The sequence below is a fragment of the Hypomesus nipponensis genome, chromosome 21 (genome assembly GCF_054491055.1).
Source record: "Hypomesus nipponensis isolate SF chromosome 21, ASM5449105v1, whole genome shotgun sequence".
In the NCBI taxonomy this organism is placed as follows: domain Eukaryota; kingdom Metazoa; phylum Chordata; class Actinopteri; order Osmeriformes; family Osmeridae; genus Hypomesus; species Hypomesus nipponensis.
This window is the reverse complement of record NC_140381.1, coordinates 11,583,830-11,606,836: the sequence shown is the minus strand read 5'-3', so window position 1 is coordinate 11,606,836 and position 23,007 is coordinate 11,583,830. Positions and strand designations below refer to the sequence as shown.

General features: G+C 41.6%; 1 protein-coding gene and 1 pseudogene across 3 annotated transcripts in view; both read right to left on the bottom strand.

Moving 5' to 3' along the window:
• LOC146238012 (atlastin-2) overlaps window positions 1-23,007 on the bottom strand; it is a 37,960-nt gene that overhangs the window by 9,645 nt on the left and 5,308 nt on the right. For all 3 annotated transcript variants that reach the window (XM_084685374.1, XM_084685376.1, XM_084685375.1), the window contains exons 2-9: window positions 8,792-9,084; window positions 4,022-4,156; window positions 2,876-2,980; window positions 2,743-2,793; window positions 2,150-2,206; window positions 1,402-1,494; window positions 740-878; window positions 534-661 (exon numbers count right to left, since the gene is read on the bottom strand). In XM_084685374.1, coding sequence (XP_084541500.1) covers window positions 534-661; window positions 740-878; window positions 1,402-1,494; window positions 2,150-2,206; window positions 2,743-2,793; window positions 2,876-2,980; window positions 4,022-4,156; window positions 8,792-9,084 — 1,001 coding nt within the window. The remainder of the gene's footprint in view (window positions 1-533; window positions 662-739; window positions 879-1,401; window positions 1,495-2,149; window positions 2,207-2,742; window positions 2,794-2,875; window positions 2,981-4,021; window positions 4,157-8,791; window positions 9,085-23,007) is intronic.
• Window positions 17,196-18,200, bottom strand: LOC146238013 (uncharacterized; annotated as a pseudogene).

The window sequence follows — 23,007 nt, the reverse complement described above, 5'->3', positions numbered from 1 at the left end:
TGTTAGCCTTCCCTGTAGGCTACAGCCTGGAACACAGCATTTACAACCGTGGTCCATTTTCAATATCCTTGTTATAATTCAAAACGTTCTTCTTTGTAATTCCTTAATAAGTAGCTTACACAGAGCAGCGCGCAGCTAAACTAGTATCGGAGATAGACGCTACCTCGGGCTGGTCTGTATGTAAATTCTGGGGCATGACAAAGATACAGACCAGAGCCAATAAGAGGGCGATCACCGGTCCTACGTATGACCGGTAGCTTTGTTGTAAAGCTAGCATTTTACAGCCAAATTTTCTCTTTTTGAGATTTGAATAGGAAAGAGGTGTCAATGGACTTTGATATTCACGGTATGTTCATTTTACCCACCGAACTGTCGTTATTCAACTATGACAAGGTAAAATCGGTTTTGCAGTCAATTGCCCCTTTAAGGAACAGTGTGAAATTCCCCAAAAACCCAGTCAATCTCCCCTTTAAAAAGGTAGAGTAATCATGTTGCAAAATCCAATACTAGAAATCCAACAGTTGACCACTTACCTTAAAATACTGTACAAGGTCTCGGCAAGTGACTTTCGATCCTCCAATTTCTTTCTCCACTAAGTTATCCGGCGACAACAGAGTTGGCACAAGGTTCACAAGTTCCGTCTTAAATTCACCGTCGATATCTATGAAAGGTTTAAAAAACATGTAACAAAAAATGGAATCACCCGTTGATGTTCAACTTGCAATGGACCTGATCCTACCCCTTAGTCTGCCATCAAAGTGGGGGTTGGTGGCCACCTTCAGACCAGGATGGGGCAGCAGGAAGCAGCTGATGTTGGAGAAGCAGGAGTGAATGTGCTTCCTCACGTTCTGCAGCTCCTCGTGCTGGTTTTGTTTGACCTAGACACAAGAACAAAAAGTACCCCCCACACAACGTCATAACAGTTAGGCACACGTTAAGTAAAATAAAAGTGTCGACTTCGATGCAGGATAACATCAATTGATAATTAAATGAATCATCACAGCAAAAAGTATTATCAACTGGCATCAGGGGCTAGTTAGGTTGCCGATTGGCTCAATGAGTCAAGATTTCCTTTTTTACCAGATCCTTCGCACATGCCCGTGTCACAAGACAATGATAACTCTTATTCCAAAGTCCTTGTGAAGTGACTTGAGCCCTTCTAAAATGTCTTCCTTCAGCTCCTAATGTGAGCGTAACAGGTGTCACTCGCAAGTAGCGCTTCCTCCCCATCTCCTTTTCTGGGGTGTGAACTCTTGACTCACAAATGCATCGACCAGCTAAGCCAACGAAAAGCTAGCTTGGGTGGGAGGTATTTATACTTAGAAGTGAGTTTAACCAACTCTGAAATGTTACATGAGCAAAAAAAACAAAAAAAAAAAATAACTGGTGGAAAATGCATACTTGCAACCTCTTCTCCAAGAACGTCTTTCCTCCTTCTAAGCCATAAGGATGCTCGTAGGGGTAGCTCCAGTCTCTTATAAGAAACATGAGAGTCTGATGGGAGGAAGGACAACATTGTGATTAATGACATTTGCTTCGCAGAAAGATCTGTAAATCACAGTAATGCTATATAAAGATCCCATGACATGCTGTTTTTGGATGCTTTTATTTAGGCCTTAGTGGTCCCCTAATACTGTATCTGAAGTCTCGTTCCTGAAATTCAGCCATGGTGCAGAATTACAGGCACTACGAGCAGTCCCACAGTTGAGCTTTCCTCAGGACCTGCTGTTTCTGTGTCTGTAGTTTTAAATGCTGTGAGGAAGAAAGAGGCAGGACTAACTGCCATGCTTCGGTCATTTTCAAGACATGATGTCACGAGGAAAAACCCATGTCGTGCTTGCACAGTCGTAGCTCGTTTTTTCATTGGTGGGCCAAATTCTGTCGTCCCGTATGTCACAATAGGGGATTTTCAAAACTACGCTTTTGAGCTCTCATTTTCTCAAAGGCGGAGAAGAATACCCAGGGCTTGGTTTACCCCTATTAAAATGTATTGCCACTGGGGGACCAAAGGCAGGCTAGGGGAACTCATTAAGTTTAAATGACCTTCGAAAGTGAAGTTCAGTGCAGTCATGTCATGGGACCTTTAACTGACTGAATATGACCAAGGATACTCATTCTTACTGAAGGATTAGGAAGTGAAAAAAAATACCTGAAATGGCTTCTCATAAATTTCTTCCATGGCCAGTCTTCCATACTCTGTGAAGAGCTGGGGAGAAAGAGTCACCTTGTCAGCATGGGTTGAAGACATATTATCCATGGAATTAAGGCAAACTACTACTTTGCAGTATGACCAGGGTCTTGGCTTAATCATTTTGTATTCATTTTGTTTTTAAAGTTGCTGATACGTCCTGAAGGTCAGGCAGTGCATTATGCATATAACTATGCCCTGGCCTGGAGGGATCAAAACAAACAAAAGTTTAGGTCAATTGAACTGCCAGTTAATTGAATATTTTACTATTTTTTTATGGCATTTTAATGCCTTTCTATTTGGTTTTGCAGCAACAGAAAATTATTGATAACACCTTATTTTAAGATTAGATGGAATCCCTGAGGAGAAAAGGCATTGTTATCTATTATATATATATATATATATATATATTTTTTTTTTTTTAAACACCACCACCATTGGGGCTTTTCACATCTTGCCGCATGAATAGTACCTTTCCAGTGAGGTCACTGGTTCAGTGTTGAAAGTCCAAAGCTCATAGACAATGCAATACTGAAGATAAATCTCACACTAACCTGAAGATGTTGGAGATCATCTTCTTGAACGTTCTGAGACAAGTTGTAAACCTGCAACACAACATCATGAATTAACCCAAGTTACAACACAATACAAGATTAAGGCACATCCGTAGAATGTTTTTGTTTGTACCTGCACAGAGCTGGTCATGGTGCTCAGAGCAAACAGCGTAGCACAATCTTTGATGGTTGACTGGCTATCAAAAGCCCCTTGTGTATCTATTAGGAGAACAGCAACCTGTGGAAAGCAAGCACATTAACCAGGGTTCATACTGGTCAGACTGTATAATGAAATTCCAGTACTTTCAAGGACTTTTCAAGCACTATTTTGGGGGACTACAATCAGATCTCATTTATCAAACATATACTTTCAATTAATCCTTATTAAAGCTACATATGTTATTCAATCAAGAGCAGCGAGTGATTTTCCCTTTTTCTTTGATTAACATTAATGAGACGGACAGCAGTGGGTTTATTAGACGGCTGTCTCTTTAAGAAGTGATGCACATCTGCCACAAATCCAGTTCTTCCAGCTCTTCACCTTCATTTAAGACTTTGAAACTTAGAGACTGCTTACAAGGATACTCGCCAAAATTGTCATTTTGATAATGTTCTGTTTTGTCCTCAAGTAGGCCTAATCAATATGGTACTGGCGCGCACTGGCTGAGAAGAAGCGGCTTTTCGTTTGAGTCTGGTGTATGTACAAAGAATGCCGTTTCAGACAGCGCTTCTTCAGAACCGAATTGATTTCTACTTTGGCTCCTATTGTGCTTGAAAAACACTTGAATTAATTGAGAACATGATCATATGCTATAACGCAAACCAAAGAATGCCAGAAAAAACGGATTGTACTTTTAAACATTTGCATTAAATTAGCAGGAGGGGGATGGGCTAAGGCGTTAATTTTGAGCGAAAAGACTGTATTTATGTTTTATTTTTTAATGAATACTTACATTATTTTGTCAATTCATATATATTGTCTTTAAATAATTCAAGCACTTTAAGTAACTCGTCATTAATATGACGGTTTTCAAGGGTTTTCCAGGACTTAAGTTTCAAAAAATCAAATTCAAGTACTTCAAGCATTTTAAGCACCTTGTACGAACCCTGATTAACAATCTACAACCACATCACCTGTCAGGGCACACCATTAATGATACATCACTGACCGTATGCATCATCTGCTGTATCAAGGATATAGCTCTCCTTCATGTGCGAAGAAATTCCTTGGTACAAGGTCTTGGTAGAAGCACCCAGAGGAACACAGCCCAGGTCTTACCTCACTCCCATCAGGCTTCTCCACCACAAACACCTCGCTCCAGGCCAGGATGCCCGTGGTCTCCCTCTCACAGCCCCCCCTCCACGTGAAGCCCGTTAGAGGGTCCTCGTGGCCTCCGATCCAAGAGTGGCTCGACTGAAACGGAGAAGAATGACGCTGTTGCAAAGGGTGGGTCATAACCAAGCTACGTGTGCATATCGGATGCTCTGTTTTGGTACTGCTCTGTTTTTGTGCTACAAGATCCTGTAAAGCAAATTCTATGATTTGCCTCTTAGTACATTATATATGTTTGAAATGAGTTCCTCTTGCGCAAAAACGTTGCCGGACTGAAACATCACAGCGACCCATCTACGTCAGATGACAGACGGTTGCATTCTGTTACACAACTGGTACGATGCAAAGACAAAGTAATTAATACATAAAACACTCAAGTCTGCAGGTAGGTCTGTTCTGATATCGGCAATTGATTTAACTAGTGTTGCTGTTGTTGCTAAATTCTATAAATTCGAGGGGGCAGATTCAGCTCCTTCAGGTGACACACCCCCCCAGTCTCAAGCAGAGAAGCCTTCTGATTCTCACAATTTCAAAGCCTAATTTAACATACTTTTTAGGGGCCAAGCAGCGAAGCTGCGAGGCACCTATTGTTATTGTTAGTATTATCAGGGGCCAAGCAGGGAAGCACCTATTGTTATTGTTAGTTTTTCTATTATTAGGGGCCAAGCAGCGAAGCACCTATTGTTATTGTTAGTTTTTCTATTATTAGGGGCCAAGCAGCGAAGCTCATTGGGGACAGTCCCCTGGTCCAATTCACAAAGTTTCATGTCCCATACTTGTGCACTCTAGCGCCACCAATGGGTCAAAGTTGGACTTGTGTTTACACACGCAACTCTTGAACCGTATGACCCATCAAAAATGAAGTACCATTGGATTCCTTGGATCAAGCTGAGTGCAATGCACACCATGGCGTCAATTTCCGGTTATAGATTTTCCGCTATTTCCGGTTTTATCAAAAACCTTTAAAAGCCTACTCCTCCTACAAATGTTGTCAAATCTTCTTCAAAATGACCAGATATGATCTTCAGACCAAGCCTCACAAAAAGTTATCAAAGGATATTTGATTTTCAAACAGTTTGTCCAGTACAGCCAATCAAATTCAGCAGAAAAGCCGCCAAACAGGAAGTGAAGCCATATCTCAGCAGTTCTTTGAGGCAGTGACACCAAAGTTGGCAGGCCTACTCGGAACTTTATTCTAAGGATGTCCTCCAAAAATTGTCATGTGATTAAAAGGGGGCGTGGCCGGAAGCATACACATGTTTTGGCTAATAACTGTTGAAGTGTTTACCTTAAAAGTAATTTATTTTGTCTCTTGATGTCTTGTGAGATATCAAGCTTGACCATAGATAATATTTCATAACCGAATTGACACGGCCGCCATTTTGGATTTAATGGAAAAGTGTAAAAACCTTTTACATGCCCCAAATGTTGTCCAATGTTTACTAAATTTGGCGCAGATGATCTTCAGACCAAGCTTTTACAAATGAGTCAGATGGATTTTCCATTTTCAAAACCGTTTTTTTCGGTAGAGCCGATCAAAGGCGGCGGCGAAGCCGCAAAAGACACGTGAGAGCGTAACTCAGCAACCATTTGTGCGATTGTCACCAAATTTAGGTTCCATTGTTCCCACGCTGTTATACTAGAAAAAACACTTTGAACACTGAGTACATTGGAACGCAAACAGATATTTCAACCAAACTTGGTGTGTTGCATGATTGCAACAGGTTATTGTGACTTAATTGTTGCGCAAGTATTATGGAGGCCATGTCCTCCTCTGGACTGCTTGGCCCCTCCATTGCTGCTTGCAAATATATTTTTCATTTGAATTGGATGGGTAGTTAACACATTCTTCTGTGGTGTGATGAACTTAAAATTCATTTTCAATTCCACTTAAGGTGACGTAAACCTAGTTTGGGGTTTTTTCAAGTTCTCATGTAGTATGGGTGCCATCTTGCTCTTACATGCTAAAGTGCTGTGTTGCCCACAAGGAAGTTTTTACACTATGCTAAACAAGTTCTAAGAAGTTCTAATAGCCAAGAAAATACACAAGTGTATTCCACACACATTTTCTGTGTGGAGATTTGCCAACATCCCTTTCATGTACACACTTGTTTCCAACACGGCACCTTGATCACTTAATAGTAGTGCTGTCAGTTTAACGCAAACCTATTTTAAAGGCGTCAATTTTGTTATCGTGCGATTAACGTTCTTTTTGGTCAAGCAAACTTTCACATGCTGTTGCAGCAACTACTGACGTTACAAAAACTACAACACCACACTGGATCTAGCTAGACCCATGCTCGCAGATGGCACTGGGGACGGGGGGGACAGATTCCCCCCAGATTCCTAGTGACCCCGATGCGTCCCCACCACTCTCCCTACGTAACGCGACAAGCATCAGTTCATAACTGCACAGCTGATCAGGCGATATTAGCGATGTTGGCGTGTATAAGGTTGGCCACACAAAAGTACTACAACACTTGAAAGAAAAAAAAAAGTTTTATGCTTATTTAAAGTATTTTTTGAGTTTTGGGCGTTTGTGCTTTTAGGCTTGTCTTCCTGGTTGTCATGGAGATGACATTAGTAGCCCCGTTAGTTTGGCTGCTTAAAATGGAAATGTTTGGCTCGCTCCCTTTCATTAACCTATTAGTTGCGACCAACCATGAAACAAAGAAAGCTCAATGGCATTGATGTGTGCTAAATTCACCAAGACAAACTTGACAAACAGCTCAGCAATATCTTCAGGAAAATGAAAGGAGGAGAGATGTTTTGGGGACCTATTGAGTCTGCTTCTAGAGGGTGAATGTGTTTGGCTGCAGAGGGAATTCTTAAATAAATTAAGATCAATTTTGTTTATCATTGAAAAAAAAATTACAAAGAAAAGTCATACTTGCAGAGGGAATTACAAATATTTAATTTTAAGTGTAAATTTAATTTTCAGTTTCATGCCATGTAGGCTATACTTATTTGTATTTTTGTAAATCTATCGTTTAAGTGTTTATACTGTATATACCATTTACATACACATTGTTATATTTATTGTTATACGTTTTGAATGGATGGCGAGCGAGAGATGCCAAAATGGATGCCAACAAAATTCTGAATGGAAAATTTACTTTTAAAAAGTTGCCAAATGGTTCCATTGACAAGACCAAAGTGATCTATGTGTTTTGTCTTTGTTAACTGAGCTATCATGATCGCAGCACATCTGAAATACCACCAAGCACACAGCTGATGAGAATTCTCCGCTGCCTGGTCAAAGCCAAGCAATGGCAATATTGTTTAAAAAAAAAAAAAAAAAAAACATTTGCACTAAGCCATCCGATCCACTTTTCCATGTTGATATGAGCATCAAAACGAGAACATTATGGGACAAAAATAAATCAATGGACATTTAGAATAGATAAAGTGTGATTAATCACAAGTTAACTATGACATTAATGCGATTTAATATTTTAATCTTTTGACAGCACTACTTAATAGGCATTGTTCCTGTGTCCTGCATAGTCCGCACTACTTCAAGGGTTCGAATCCCGCTCAGACCAAGGAAGTCAAGTTCCATCTTGCAATGCTGCCATGATCTGTGTTTCGAGTCCCGACTCAATCCCCCCAACCCAGGCCCTCGTGTTGGCTAGCATACTTCAGGGGCGTTTTGGATGTTATCCCAAGATAACGCCGCTGAGACCTCTTTAGGGGAAACACAAAAGCGCCCTTTATGATGGGGATTAAAAGGCAGTGTGTTTTTGCGAAGGCGGGTCACAGCCCAAACATGGGGACCAAAGCAAAATCCGCATTAAAAGCAAAGCTCTAATGGATTACAGTCATTGCACAGAAAAGTTATAAAGCAGTTGGCAGTAGAGACGTTAAGAGGACAGTTTTGTAAAAACAGGTTGGCAGAGGGAAACTCATTAGTTCCTGGAAAAGAAAAAGGCATTGGTTAACTTTCTGTGATGCAGGTCTATTAGTTTCACTTTAGGTGAATGGGAAACACAATGAAAACCTTCAGAGATATTATATTTGGAAAAAATCAACAACAGCAAATACGTAATTTCTGCATATGCAGGTAGCAACGCTAGTGCTAAATAACTATTAAACTGGTCGGCTCCATGACGCCGGGTAAGTAGCTAGCTGCTGAGTCTTTTCACCAAAAGAACGAAGGGGAACCTTCGATTAAGACATGTTCATAGGTACCTAGCGAAAAGTAGCCTCAACCTTCCTAGACCTTTAGCTAAAGCACTAATGCTGAAGTTAGTGCTGAATGCTGATATAGCTGTCTGTCTTACTAGAACGGCATATGTATGCATCGTTGCTAACGTGTGCTGACGTTGTGACTGTGTGTGTATGTGAGAGAGACGCGTGAGAGATGGAGGGAGAGCAGGGAAAGGAAATGCAGCTGAACAAATACGCTGTGTGTTTTAACCTAAAGTGTTAAAAATAAATACAAATAAAAACGCAATATGTGGTGGCCGGTGTTGATTCTGTGGCGCACCGCTACAAATTTGTCTGTGTGGGAAACACTGCACTGACTGTGAACATGTAGATTTAATAAATGGATCTGGCTTTCTTGTATGGATATGAACCCACATTTGCCCCTGGTTTTCTGGGGGAGTCATCTGGTTGTGCATGAAGGCTGCCCCCCTACTCCCCTCCCCAAGAATGGCTTCAGTGTGTCTGTGGGTGTGAAGGGTAAGGGAGTAAGCAGGTGTAGTTGCTCACCTTGCTCTGGCTGTACATATAGCGTAGCATGAAGTCCAACAGGAAAGACTTGCCCTTGCGGAAGGCTCCGGCCACCGACACCACCACCACGTTGAGGTCTCGGACGTGCTCCTGCAGCAGGATGCGCTCAAGTGCCACCTCGTCCAGCTCAAAATCATGGTCATCCTCGTGAGCCACGACAATCTGGACCGGCCTGGCCACACCCGTGTCCTCTTCCTCCAGAAGCAACCCTTCATCCTCTGCCTCCCTCCGAGGTATCATCTTGGGGCCAACATTTTCAATCCTGGGCCCGCCTAGCATATGGAAGGAGAGAAAGGTGTTGGAATGGACACAGAGCCCCTACAGACTGTGAAAAGACCACCATGCCTGTTGGCCAGTCACCTAACCAGAAGACCAGGATTAGCGGATTATTACACCATGTTCAGAGAAAGTCAAATCAAATAGCATTTTGTTTGTGTGGCCCTTTTTACAAGCAACGTTAGAGGGCTTCACAAGAAAGTGTATACCACATGGGCTGAGGCCACTAGAAACCTACTAGTAGGAACAATTCAGTGAGCACTTCCCCTCCTCCAGAGACTGTTAGTGACACAGAGGTGCAGACCACAGTCTTATATGTGAGCCAGAGACCCAGATATGTGAGAGCTGCATGAACCATTAAAGTCACAATATGAGTTGTCAAAAGGTCTCCATGGCCCATATAACAGAAAAACCACCAACTGGGAATGATCGCCAACTTATTACTCACATTTTATGATTGTAATATCAGTTTTTAGACTACAGTACAGTGAATAGGCTGATCTATAGGCCAAGACTACGATACGAGAGAAACTACTTGCTTGGTGCAAACAAATGTCCGTTTCCTGTTAAAATGTGGTCAGAACAAGGCTGACAAGTTTGCTGCTTCTGAGTAGGCAAAAGCAACGCTAATGTTGGTTTGAGTGGGTAGAGAAGATGAGAACATTTATAAAAACTCGCCTTGGCCTAATCTCTCACACACAGACAAGTCACACAGCGTTGCATGGCACAACATCAAAATCCCTCCCTATCCAAATTCCTTCATAATAGTCTGCAGGCTTCAGTTCAATGTCCTGCCAAGGACAGCTTGCTGGGATGACCATAATGAGGGTGTGCAACCACCCTGATCACATTACAGCTGATGATGACACTGCAGTTACCATCAGACGGCAGGAACCCAAACAGGCATTCCTTCGTTTCCTGAGGGACTAATACTACTGTGAGACTTGGACCCGTTTGATCAAATCAAAGCTTGACAGACATTGAGCAACTGTTCACTTAGCCCACCACTCCGAATGGAGGACAGGCTAGACTGTTGAACCATTTGCAAAAAAGGGCAAAATGCTTGGATTTTCTGAGGCAAAAAAACAGCTGCAGGATCTAAGCAGGGTTGTAAGGCCTTGTAAGGGCTTAATCGTACCACAGCTATCAAAAGTCTTGGCTTGGTTATGGGTACAACTCCAAGACTCCCCCTATAAATAGCCAAACTTGACAGCGCCAAAGTCTGCTGAGACATCGTCCCAGTCACACCCAGACACCTCGTCCCAACACTGGCCTGTACACGGGAGCCTGACAACAAGTGTGCAAAGACGCTTATTGGCAGACTAGCTTACTTTCCGGTCTTAAACCTTGCTTAAAGTGTCCTCCGTATACACCAGGCATTCAGGGTCAGAATGGACTGAAGACACTGGACAGGTGAAGGTCATAGCTTAGTTAGAATATTCTCACCTCAAAAGCCCTGCAGGTTTATGATCTGGTAGAATTATGAGCTTTTTATGACTGTGGGCAAATTCCTATCAAAGAGAAATATGCCCAAAAAAATTCCCATAGTAGCCTACATCAGTTCTGACAGAGGCACCTAAGAATTTGCTGTGGAGGCCAATGTTGCCCGTTTGCAACTATTTAATGAGACAACAGGACACACAGAATAGGAGCTCTTTGGAGTGAGGCCCACTTGCATTATTTAGAATGCATTGCTTGTCCGTGAAAAGCAAGCGCTATCCTGCCAAACACAGGAGGGCAGTCCAAAACAACTGAACGATTTGCACATGTATGTTCCCTGACGAAAGTCAAATTCCAATTCAGTGGCAGTGGACATTTTCACCTCTGAGCATTCCATTTTGAAGTCCTAAACCACACAACCTTCCCTTTGGCTGAAGCGCCATTACAACAGCAGTCCAACTCATAGGTCTAAGCCAACGAGGTAATAAAGCACGCTATGTAGAAAGCTAGCAAAGCAGGAAGTCCCATCTAACGGTCTACTGTAGTTCCGAAGCGGCAGAAAATAAAGGCACACAAATCCCATCAATCTCCTTTATTGAACCTGGAGTAGAGCGGAGGTAGAGGAAAGATCAGAGAGACGTTGTTGAATAATGACATTATTATAACAATGTCAGGTATACTTCTACAACCTTTACTTCTTAAATTAAATTTCAAATAAAATGATAAAAATAATTAATCTCTGAAAATAGCTAAATCCTCGCAAATCTTAATTACTTTAAGATTGTCAAAAAATCTCAAATACACACCAGATTATTCTAATAATGTCTGGCCTTCTTCCACACCCTTTACTTTTTCAAACAAACAAATGATAAGCAATCGCTAATCTTAAAAATGGCATGAAATCCTCTCTAATTTTAATAACTTTTTCAGAATTGTACTGAAAATCTTCAAATACAAATACACAACAGATGATTCTAATAAAGTCTGGCCTACTTCCACAACCTTTCAATTATCAATTAAGTTGACAATTCAAATAAATTGCTCATCTCTGAAAATAGCATTAAATCCCATTAAATACCATTAATGGCCGGTATTCCCAGATTCGTTAAGAAGCTCTTAACGCTAAGAGCTTCTTAAGAACGTCCGAAGAGTGCTCCAGAACGCTCTTACAACATTCCTAAGAAGCTCAGCGTTAAGAGCTTAACGAATCTGGGAAACCTGGCCAATAACGTTTTCAAAATTGTGTGCCAAAACTTTCTGAACATTTTTTGCACAGTCAGTTGTGTTTTTTAATAAATGGTTGGAAATTAATCATTTTTTGTTTAATCGGATTCATCCAAAAAATTATCGACATGTTAATCATGTCAATCGATTAAAATAATTGTTAGTTGCAGCCCTAATTAAAACCTAAGTAATGTATTAATTGTGCGGAAATATTAAACATATAGATGAATAGTTCACTTTACAACCAATATTGATATATTCATGCTTTCATTTCTGTATTTGTTCATTCCAATTAGGGCTGGGCGGTATGACGGTATATACCGTGCAACAGTAGAAATGTGTCTACCGGGAGAGATTTGGCTATACCGTTTCAACCGCGGTATAATTTTCAGTGTTTCCCACACATGGAATATTTTGAGGCGGTGCGTCACAGAATCAACACCGGCCGCCACATATTGCGTTTCGTTTTTAACACTATTTAAGTTAAACACGCAGCAAATTCTTTCAGCGGCATATCTTTTCCCTGCTCTCCCTCCGTCTCTCTGTCACTTACGCGTCTTTCTCAGATACATAGTCACAACGTCAGCACACGTTAGCAACGATGCATACATACACCGTTCTAGTAAGACAGACATCTATAACAGCGAGCATTCAGCATTAGTACCGTAGCTAAAGATCTAGGAAAGTTCAGGCTACTTTTCGCTAGGTACCTATAAACATGTATTAAGCAATGGTTCCCCTTTGTTCTTTTGGTGAGAAGTCTCAGGAGCTAGCTACTTACCAGGCATCATGGAGCCGACCAGTTAAATAGTTATTTAGCACTAGCGTTGCTACCTGCATATGCAGAAATTTTGTTTGTGGTTGATTTCGTGAAGGTGTGAATCATTTTGGATGAATATTTAATATAATAAAGTTCTGTGTAACAAATTATTAACAAAGGAATTATTTCGACCCCCCCCCCCCCCCACCCGTTTGGGGGCATTACGGCGGATGGCATGACTGCACATCAGGCAATCGGAACTCTCGTACTCTTAACTTTGAGTCTTTTGTTTTTAACTCAAGTGTTGTCTCATGTGAGGCAGTTGTTTTTATTTGTAATAAATAATCAAGTGTGATGATGAAGTACGATATGGTTATTTTGTACCATTTCTTAATTGAATTTACTATATCAATTACTATACCATGATATATACCGTAATCGTGATATAAAATTACTCATACCGTGATAGGAGATTTTGGCCATATCGCCCACCCCTAATTCGAATATGTTAATCAGAATGGGATTTATTTGCCATGAAAGTTTGCACAGACAAGGAATTTGCTTTGGCAGGAAGGTGCATACAATAAACATATAGGAATCTTAAATTTAGATATATGGTCTAACTATACTAAGGATACATAAACTAGCAATATTAAGTGGAATACAATTAAAATAAAATATAAGTTGCCAATTTACACAATAAAATACAATATAAAATACAAATATTGCACGAATTGTGAAGTAGTGCAAATGCAATTGTTTTAAGATATGAAGTCATTAAAGTCAGTGTGAACTCTTGGCCTTGTTGAGGAGGCCAACAGCGGAAGGGAAGAAACTGTGTGTGGCGTGAGGTTTTGGTCCTGATGGACTGCAGCCTTCTGCCGGAGGGGAGTGACTGAAACAGGGAGTGTCCAGGGTGGGAGGAGTCAGCCACAATCTTCGCTCGCCTCAGGGTCCTCGAGGTGTGCAGGTCCTCGAGGGAAGGAAGATTGCAGCCAATCACCTTCTCCGCAGAGCGGATGATACGCTGCAGCCTGCTCTTGTCCTTGGCAGTGGCAGCAGCGTACCAGATGGTGATGGAGGAGGTTAGGATGGACTCAATGATGGCTGTGTAGAAGTGCACCATCATCAACTTTGGCAGGTTGAATTTCTTCAGCTGCCGCAGAAGTACATCCTCTGTTGTGCTTTCTTGGTGAGGAGGCTGATGTTCAGTTCCCACTTGAGGTCCTGGGAGAGGATAGTGCCCAGGAAGCGGAAGGACTCCACAGTGTTAACTGGGGAGTCACTCAGAGTGATGGGGGTGAGTGGGGCTGTGTTCTTCCTGAAGTCCACAACCATCTCCACTGTCTTGAGAGCATTGAGCTCTAGGTTGTTCTGTCTGCACCAGGTCACCAGGTTGTCCGCTTCCCACCTATAATCAGACTCGTCTCCACCAGAGATGAGCCCAACAAGGATGGTGTCGTCCGCAAACTTCAGGAGTTTGACGGACGGATGACTGGAGGTGCAGCTGTTGGTGTACAGGGAGAAGAGCAGAGGAGAAAGGACGCAGCCCTGGGGAGATCCAGTGCTGATGGACCGGGAGTCAGAGACTTGTGTTCCCAGCTTAACGCACTGCTTCCTGTCAGACAAGAAGTCTGATATCCACCTGCAGGTGGAGTCACGCACGTTCAGCTGGGAGAGCTTGTCCTGAAGCAGAGCGGGGATGATGGTATTAAAGGCAGAGCTGAAGTCTACAAACAGGATCCTGGCGTAGGATGCTGGAGAGTCCAGGTGCTGTAGGGTGAAGTGGAGGGCCATCTTAACTGCATCGTCCACAGACCTGTTGGCTCTGTAGGCAAACTGCAGGGGGTCCAGTAGAGGGTCTGTGATGGATTTTAGGTGTGCCAGCACCAGGCGCTCAAAAGACTTCATTACCACAGAGGTCAGGGCGACGGATCTGTAGTCATTTTGTCCAGTTGGCCTGTGCTTTTTGGGCACAGGGATGATGGTGGAGGACTTGAGACAGGCTGGCACATGGAATGTCTCCGGGGAGGTGTTGAAGATGTATGTAAACACCGGAGACAGCTGGTCAGTGGAGTTCTTGAGGGTGGCTGGAGAGACAGAGTCCGGCCCCGCTGCTTTGCGGGGGTTCTGTCTCTTGAACAGTTTGTTCACTTCTCTCTCCTGAATGGAGAGGGTCGTCACTGTAGACGGGGGGAGGGGGGAGGCCTCACGGGTGGAAAGGGGTTGTTCAGGACTGTCCAATTGTCTTTCAAATCTACAGTAGAACTCATTCAGGTCATTGGCCAGGCGGAAGTCGTTTAAAGTTGGTGATCTGCCTGAGGCCTCTCCTGACAGAAGCAGAGTTGTTAGCAGAGAATTGATGTTCTAGTCTCTGCCAGTACAGTTGTTTAGCCTCTCTCACCGCTTTGCTAAACCTGTTCTTCAACTCCTTGAATCTGTCCCTGTCCCCAGTCATAAACGCGGCCTCTTTGTCCAACCTCAGCATTCTGAGTTTAGCTGTAAACCAGGGTTTGTCGTTGTTGTAGCTAGTGTTGTTTTTGGCGGTCTGTTTTAATTTTTTGTTTAGTCTGTGTCAAGCTGTCATTTGAGTTTTTATTCGTTTTTGTCACGTTCATACTCTTTTTAGTCTAGTCAAGTTTCAGTCAACTGAATGTCTGAGTATTTTAGTCTTATTTTAGTCGATGAAAACTGATGACATTTAGACTAGTTTGAGTCAATTAAAATTGTATTTTAGTCTCTTTTTAATCAAAACAGAAGTAGTCTAAGCAGTAGTTTCGAGAAGTATGTCAATGCCAAAACCATTTGTTTAATGTAGGCCTATTAGTCTAGAATAAGGTATTCAAAGTCATGTTGTTGATGCCAAATTCAGTTCACTGTGATTGCTATTTGAATGACAAAACTAGCTACAGTATTTGTCCAACAAGGGATGCTTACAGTAGTACACATGCAATCAGTCAGGTAGGAATAACCCACTTTCTCATACAAATATACACACGCACACACACACACAGTAGCTACACACACTAGTCACACATGGTAACCCACTTTACACTCTCTCAAACACACACGCTACTCACACACGTTTGTCTCAGTGGCTAACGTTTAAAGCTAACGTCTAAAGCTAGTGTGAAAATGAGACAAAGCACAGCCTCATCATAATAACGCGAATAAACGAGACAAAATAACGTTATAATATTTTGTCTGTTTTTTGTAAACTACATTGTCTTGTTTTTATTCGTCAACGATATTGCATTATACATTTAATTATAGTCATCGCCACATCACCAGCATATACGATGAGTCTCGTCTCGTTTTCGTCACTTGATTAAATATCGTCTCAACGAACCTTTGACATAATTTTCGTTGACGAAAGCAACATTAGTTGTAGCTCACCCTGGTGCGTGTTGGTATACAGCAGTCCTCACAGAAGCTGATGTATGAGGTCACAGCCTCCGTGAGCTCATCCAGACTATTGGTAGCAGTTATGAACATGTCCCAGTCAGTACAGTCCAAGCATGCCCGCAGTTCCTCCATAGCCTCACTGGTCCACTGTTTTGATGTCCTCGCAGCAGGCTTACAGTTTTTAAGCTTCTGCCTGTATGCAGGAATCAGATGGACCATGGCGTGGTCTGAGTGACCCAGTACTGCTCAGGGAACCGCATGGTATGCTTTACTGATAGTAGAGTAGCAGTGATCCAAAGTGTTCTCTTTTCTGGTAGGGCATTTGATAGGGATGGGTGTGGTTAATCGAATATCCGGATATCCTAAAGTAAGTTAGTATTCGAATACTTTTTTCGAATACTTATGAGCGTAATTTGATAAAAAAAAATGTTTTATTGAAAAACCGTCGCGCCGTGTTGTGAATTGTAATAGTTGTGACGTTAGAAAATGATGAAAACCATCAAAAAAGGTAGGCTATGCCTGTGTTCTGCTGCGAGTCTCCTTTCATTTCATTTGGCGCTACAAGAAGCATAGTGTCCTGGCTAAGCAGTACCTCGCAGCAACCTCAGTTCCTGCAGTCTTTTCTAGGCCGGCCTGCGCGTAAATAGACTCCGTACTCGCCTCTCCCCTGAGCATGTTTACATGCTAATTCTCCTGAATAAAAATGCGTATGGCTAATGCAGTTGTGGCTTATTTATTTTCTTACCAGTAGCCATGTAGAGCTAGCGTAATCGGCTGTTTATTTATATAAACGTTATATATAAATGTTATATTTATGCATTGTGTGGTGGCGCACCGTATCCCATAGGATTCCGGTTCCAAGTTATTATGCAATATTTCTCTGTGTGTCTTTCGTTTTTATGGTGGATAGTCTACCCAATGTGTTTAATTTAGTCCAATGTAGCCTACTTTTTATTTCACATAATAATAGGCTAATCGCTTTTCCGCCAAATTAAGAGCCTAAGTCTGAAGACGCAGTGTTTTTTTAAGTTCATTGTCTTTTCGTCTAGTAATAAATTGATCTTTCATTTGTTTTCTTTATTCAACCCTTATTTAATCTAATAGTTTAACAGTCCCAATTATTGCCAGAATGTGTGGTGGTTCATGTGTTTACTGTATGCTTTGCGTCACGTCAGGCTAATTACATAACAGAACCACATTGACAAAATAGATTATCCGGATATTCGAAAATAATTTCGGATACTATTCGAATAGTGAAATCAGTTCAAATCTCCATCCCTAGCATTTGATGAATCGTCTGTATTTGGGGAGTTCTTGACTGAGATTGCCTTTGTTAAAGTCGCTTAGCACAATAACCAAGGAATCTGGATTTTAATGCTCCACGCACAATATCTGGTTGGCGAGTACACGTTGAGCCTCGTTGGCGCTAGCCTGAGGGGGCAAGTAGACGACGACCAGTATGAATGAAGCAAACTCATGTGGCGAGTAAAAAGGTTTACAGTTAATAAAACATGTTTCCAAATCAGGAGAACAATGCTGCAGAATTACTGTCACATCTACACACCAGCCACTGTTAATAAAAAAACAAATACCGCCGCCTTTCGTTTTGCCAGAAAGCAGGGAGTCACAATCCGCTCTTAGCAGTTTGAAACCTGCTAGCTGTAGTGCAGAGTCTGGGATCATTTCACTCAGCCATGTTTCCGTAAAGCACAAAACGGAAGATGAACGAAAGTCTCTGTTTTTCCATACCAGTAGCTGAAGTTCATCCAGTTTGTTGCTCAGCAAATGAACGTTGGAGAGAAATATCCCCGGTAACGCTGTGCACACTCCATGCCGACGAAGTCGCACCAATGCACCGGCCCGTTTACCTCTCCTGCGATTCTTCGCTGCTAGGACAAAGCAGAGGGTGGCTTTGACTATAATTCCCACTAAATCTGCCGCTGGAAGCAGAAAAGTGGGAAATAAATCCACAGGAGTTGTAGTCCTGATGTTAAGTGCTTCTCTTGTTAGAGAACCCCGGAAATCTTGGCAGAACACTGAATTAACAGACAAAACAAGACAAAACAGAGCACACCAGCTACCGCGGCTGCCATCATCGGCGCCATCAGTCAGGATACAATAATTAGAAGTGTCACTCAAATCTAAGCAGTATCTGACACCATTGGCTAATCATTAAACACGTATTCGATTATGTTAGCCTTACATACATGAAAATAAATGTATTTCCGTCATGGACGGAATAAAGAGAATGCCCGAGTCCCCAAGAGACTGCAGACCTCTCATGCAGGTGTTTGAAATGAATGAATAAATATATAAATACATTTTACATAAGTCAAATTGACAAAATCGCATTAAAAACTACATGTATTCATTCATTTCTGTAATGCATGGATGTGGACATGTATTTATTCATTCATATCTAAATATGGCAGGTTTGGTCCTCCATAGAAGAAGGCCCTGGTTTGCTTTTCCATCCAGATTCTTAATGTCATTAAAATCAGGAGGCTTCTTCAAAAGGGTTGAGGAAAAAACCTGGGGATACAGCTAGGGCTGGAACACACCTTAGTGCTGCAAAAACGGCAACAGCAGTGGCATGATACTCCCCTGGCTGAAATCAATATGCATTCATATGCCAGTACTACTGTGGCAAGATGAGGCAGAGGACATGACCATCTTGATTTCGCAAGAACTGGAAGATGAGTACTGTTGCATGCAGTACACAATTGGGACACTTATTTGTCACAATATTTCACCATAAACTTTAATCCCCTTGCTCATACAGTTGTCAACAGTTAGTAGCTCAACATGTTTATATTCTTGAGGGATTTTTTTTTTTAGTGCAACACTAATTTCCTTTGAGATAAAAAAAAATACGTTGAGCTGACCAAATACGAGCATACTGTCAGGGCTACCACAGCTCTGCTGTTGTTATTTGTCATGTCTGTAGGTCAGTTCTTGTGATCCATCTTCCAATATGCTGAGGATTGTGGGTCAGTATAGCCAGAAAGGCATGCTGGCTTGCAAACAGCAAAATACGCCCGGATGCATTAGGACATCCTTACATTTTTGACATACTGCATTTGCCATTCTAAATATCTCTATGGCATTGTGTTGTCACAAAAAAGGGTATCAAGTCGGTACTCACAAAAAAAAAAAAAAAAAAACTGTACAATACCAAAATTCCTCAGGTACCGGGTTAGAGTCAGACAAGCACAGTGTTGCCCAATATATATCCAGAAGCTGGTGGCTTTCTGAAAAGTCACTAAACGACTATATTTGTCGCTAGATGAGATTTGTCATCTCCACGGAAAAGCAAAACGTTGCTAAATCTAGTGTCAAAGTCGTTAAATTGCCAACACTAGACAAGCAGCTAATGCTGCAGGGGTCAGCTAATGCTAAAAGTTGGTGACAAGAAAAGTAGACAGCCACGTATGGAAATACTTAGGGTGTGATGCAGATGACAATCGTCAATCACCACAAACGAATTGGCAAACATCACCGTTCATGTCCTTTATGGTTTAATTAGCAGCATACTACAAATGTGATACCTAATACTGGGGCATACAAAAAAGAGGGCACAACAGGGTTAACACATTTATTCAGAGGCAAAAGGAGGAGTTTTGCAGTTTGAGATGTATATTTTGTGCTTGTAGCATAACCAAAATTGAAAGATTCCCATGAAGCATGTTGAATCCACTCTTTCAAACTCGCTCTGCACGACTACTGACTACTTGGTACTGTAAAAACACTACTCTGGCATACTAAATAATATTGTAGAATGGGTATTGGATGCAACTAATGCAGGGCTAGAAATTGGCACCCGCCAAGCACCAATGGCGTGTAGATTTTTGGGCTGGCGACTAAATTGTATCCGATTTTCTGCCATTTGGCGAGTGAAATTGCAGAGTAGAGCTCCCGACTACCGCGCCCCTTATGGTTAAAAAAGCTTGCACCGCGAACACAAACAGTTGTGGGCACATCTAGGTGGCAGAAAATCAGGAACATAGCTTTTATAACAGCTAGAGAATGTCACGGATAATACAAATAGATTTAAAATGACAAAAAAGGTTGAGGATGACAGCATTTAAGAGAGAGAGCAATTCCCCATTGATTTGTCACATCAGAATATTGATTTGGGTTGAATGAATGATTTGGGTCACGAAAGCAGGGTTTTTCCTGCATAGAGAATATTTGGGCGCGAGCGTAAGCCATTTTCCCGAGCGCCTATGAAAAATCCAGAGCGAATGAAAAATGTCAGCGAATACGTTCTCAATAGTATGTTTCAAGTGGGCTACAGCTGAACCCTCGTTCTGTTTGAATCAATAGTAATCGAGTTGATAAGCGTGTCTTCTTGTCTGATCAATACGCAACTGTGAGGTGCGCGAACGGACAGAGCGGCCAGTAAACTGTCATTCCGCTGCGAGTGCCAGCCCAATGTGCACGAATACACCTGTACAAATGCAAATGAAATTTCCACTAAAAATGCTGACAAGTTTGACAACGATTTCCAACGCAGCCTCCATTGGTATTCTTAACCTGGAATGATAGTGTAAGCACAAAGAAATCCAAGGAAATTGCAAAACACCTGGGAATAAATACATTGATGAGAATCTTTTTTTTTTGGAGCACCGAAGACCCATGAAAAACCTTGCCTTCTGAGAGTGATTGATATCACTTGAATTGAATGAATGATATTAAAATCATAGGTAAAGGTCGTTTACGTCTGAAATGCCAGGTTTAATTTTGGCCAGTAAAAATTATTGTTGGCTGGTCATTTCTCATCTACCAGCCATTTTGGCTGGTAAGCCAAAAAGTTAATTTCGAGCCCTGACCTACTGTAATAGAGATTTCATGGCTGTGTGTGTCACAGGCAAACTACACTCATCCCCACAACATAGGTGTAATTTTACAACAATAATTTTACAGCACGAGACATAAAACTTGAACAACAAATCAAATTGGTTACCTACAGAATGGGTAGGTATCTCGGGGGGAATGTCCCTGTTCTTACTGTAAGTTGCTCTGGATAAGAGCGTCTGCTAAATGACTAAATGTAAATGTATACGGCTTTAATAGAAAAATGCATATTTGACGCATCGTGATATCGAATCGCTGACATGATAACTGTAATCGAATCGGGATATCAGTGTCTATTCACACCTCTACTACGTACCGTGAGCTGGCTGAGCATGGAAAAACATAACTAAACACACACAGCATCCTACAATTTCTCATTGACAACGACATGGACCGTGCTTTCCCCAACCTTTCCATTTTCATTCCTTTCTCATTCTCTCATTTCTGATAAGCAGTTCTATGGCAGAGAGGACGTTCAGCCGTCTGAAAAGAGTTTCTTGCAATCAAGCATGGGAGAGGAACGGCTGTCCAACTTGGCACTGCTGTGCATCGACAGGGACGTCGAGATTTACATTAACAAAGTAATCACCAGATTTGCTAACGATAAGAACAGACACATGATGATTTAAACAGGCAAGGGCATTTGTTGTGGCCTGTTTCATGTCTGCATAGCCTATATTCTGCCTTTGTAAAACAAAAGTTAATGTGTTTTTACCTGTGTGTAGGCTATGAGTTCGCTGGTTTTGAATATCCCAATACATGTCAGTTCTGATTTTTTTTTTTATTGTAGTCTAATGGAATTTGAGTTCATTTGTAGCATGCTGGCTGTAGGTGGCCTATATACAAATTCTTTCAGCAATAATTTGGTTTGCGTGTAGCTCGACCCAAATTATTGCTGGAAGAATTTTTATATAGGCCTATGTTTATATATAATAAGTTGTCACTTAGGATGTCTTTAACTTCATTTGGGGGGGCTTATGACCTCTTTGTTGAATTTAAATATAATGTATTTGGTAAATGGACAGATCCTTAAACCCATTTTATGCATAGATTTGTGTAGGCATACAGTATACTGTGTGTGAAAGATTCTAATGAATGCTGAATGCAAGCCTACTGGCCTACATTTTGTTCGCTTATGGGCTATGATGACTGAACACATTTATTACAGGCTAATATGTGCTGTTCACAATAGAGGTTGCTATTGGTTACTTTAGTGTTATATTTTATTGCACTGCAAAATATTAATAACAGGGGGCCCCCCCAATCAGTTTCCACCCCCCCGAGACATCCCTTGCTGATGTATATGCTTTCCCATCTTTCTTGAAATTGCCTTCCATCCAGGGCTAGATGCAGCCTGCTTTGACTGGGGGTGCAGTGAACATTTCTGGGGTATCATGATTACGGAAAGGGATCGTATAATTTTTTATATTGATACAGTTTTTAGACTGCTTATCAATCAGTGTTAATCAGGTGCAGAGCCAGACGTTGTAAACATTCGGGGATTAGCCCAAAAGTAGGATGTATTCTGGGTTTGATGTGATGCTAGATAGGGACTTCCACAGAAAATGCGAGTGCGCACAGTGTGCACGTGAAATGTTTTGTCCTTAACTTGAGTGCAAAATAGCTTTTTGAGCTTGATGTAAAATAAGCAATGCTGTTTTCCAATTGATAAAACCTTGTCTAGTCAAGATGATGTCCATCATTTCAGGCTCCAAATCCAGGGAAGCAGAAACATTCATCTAGCTTGGCTGAGTACTCTAACCAAGTTCGAGAGCGATACCAACTTGGGTTGAATGCCCGAAGACCTTGGCTGAAAATGTGCATGGGGTATGTTTGGAGAACCGGTAGGGGTGGTCGGTATAGCGGTATTGCGTTGTGCCATGATATGGATTTTGCCATATCACAATATATTAATAAATGTATTAGTAAAGTGTAGGGCTGCCGCGATTCGTCGACGTCATCGACGACGTCTATGCTGAAAATGCGTCGACATCAATATTTTAAATCGATGCATCTTTTAAAACAATTTTTTTATTATAAAAAATACAAAAAACACCTCAATTCATTATAACAAGTGTTCTTCTTCAATATCACATCGTAATTGGTGCTTGCATGACGTCAGTCGTTGTTGGCTCAAGTCATTGGTCGGCTCCAGTCAACGCTCAAATATCATGGCAGATGCAGAGTCCGACTTGGTTCCGAAACCCGAGTCCTCAAATACCCGAGGCTTCAA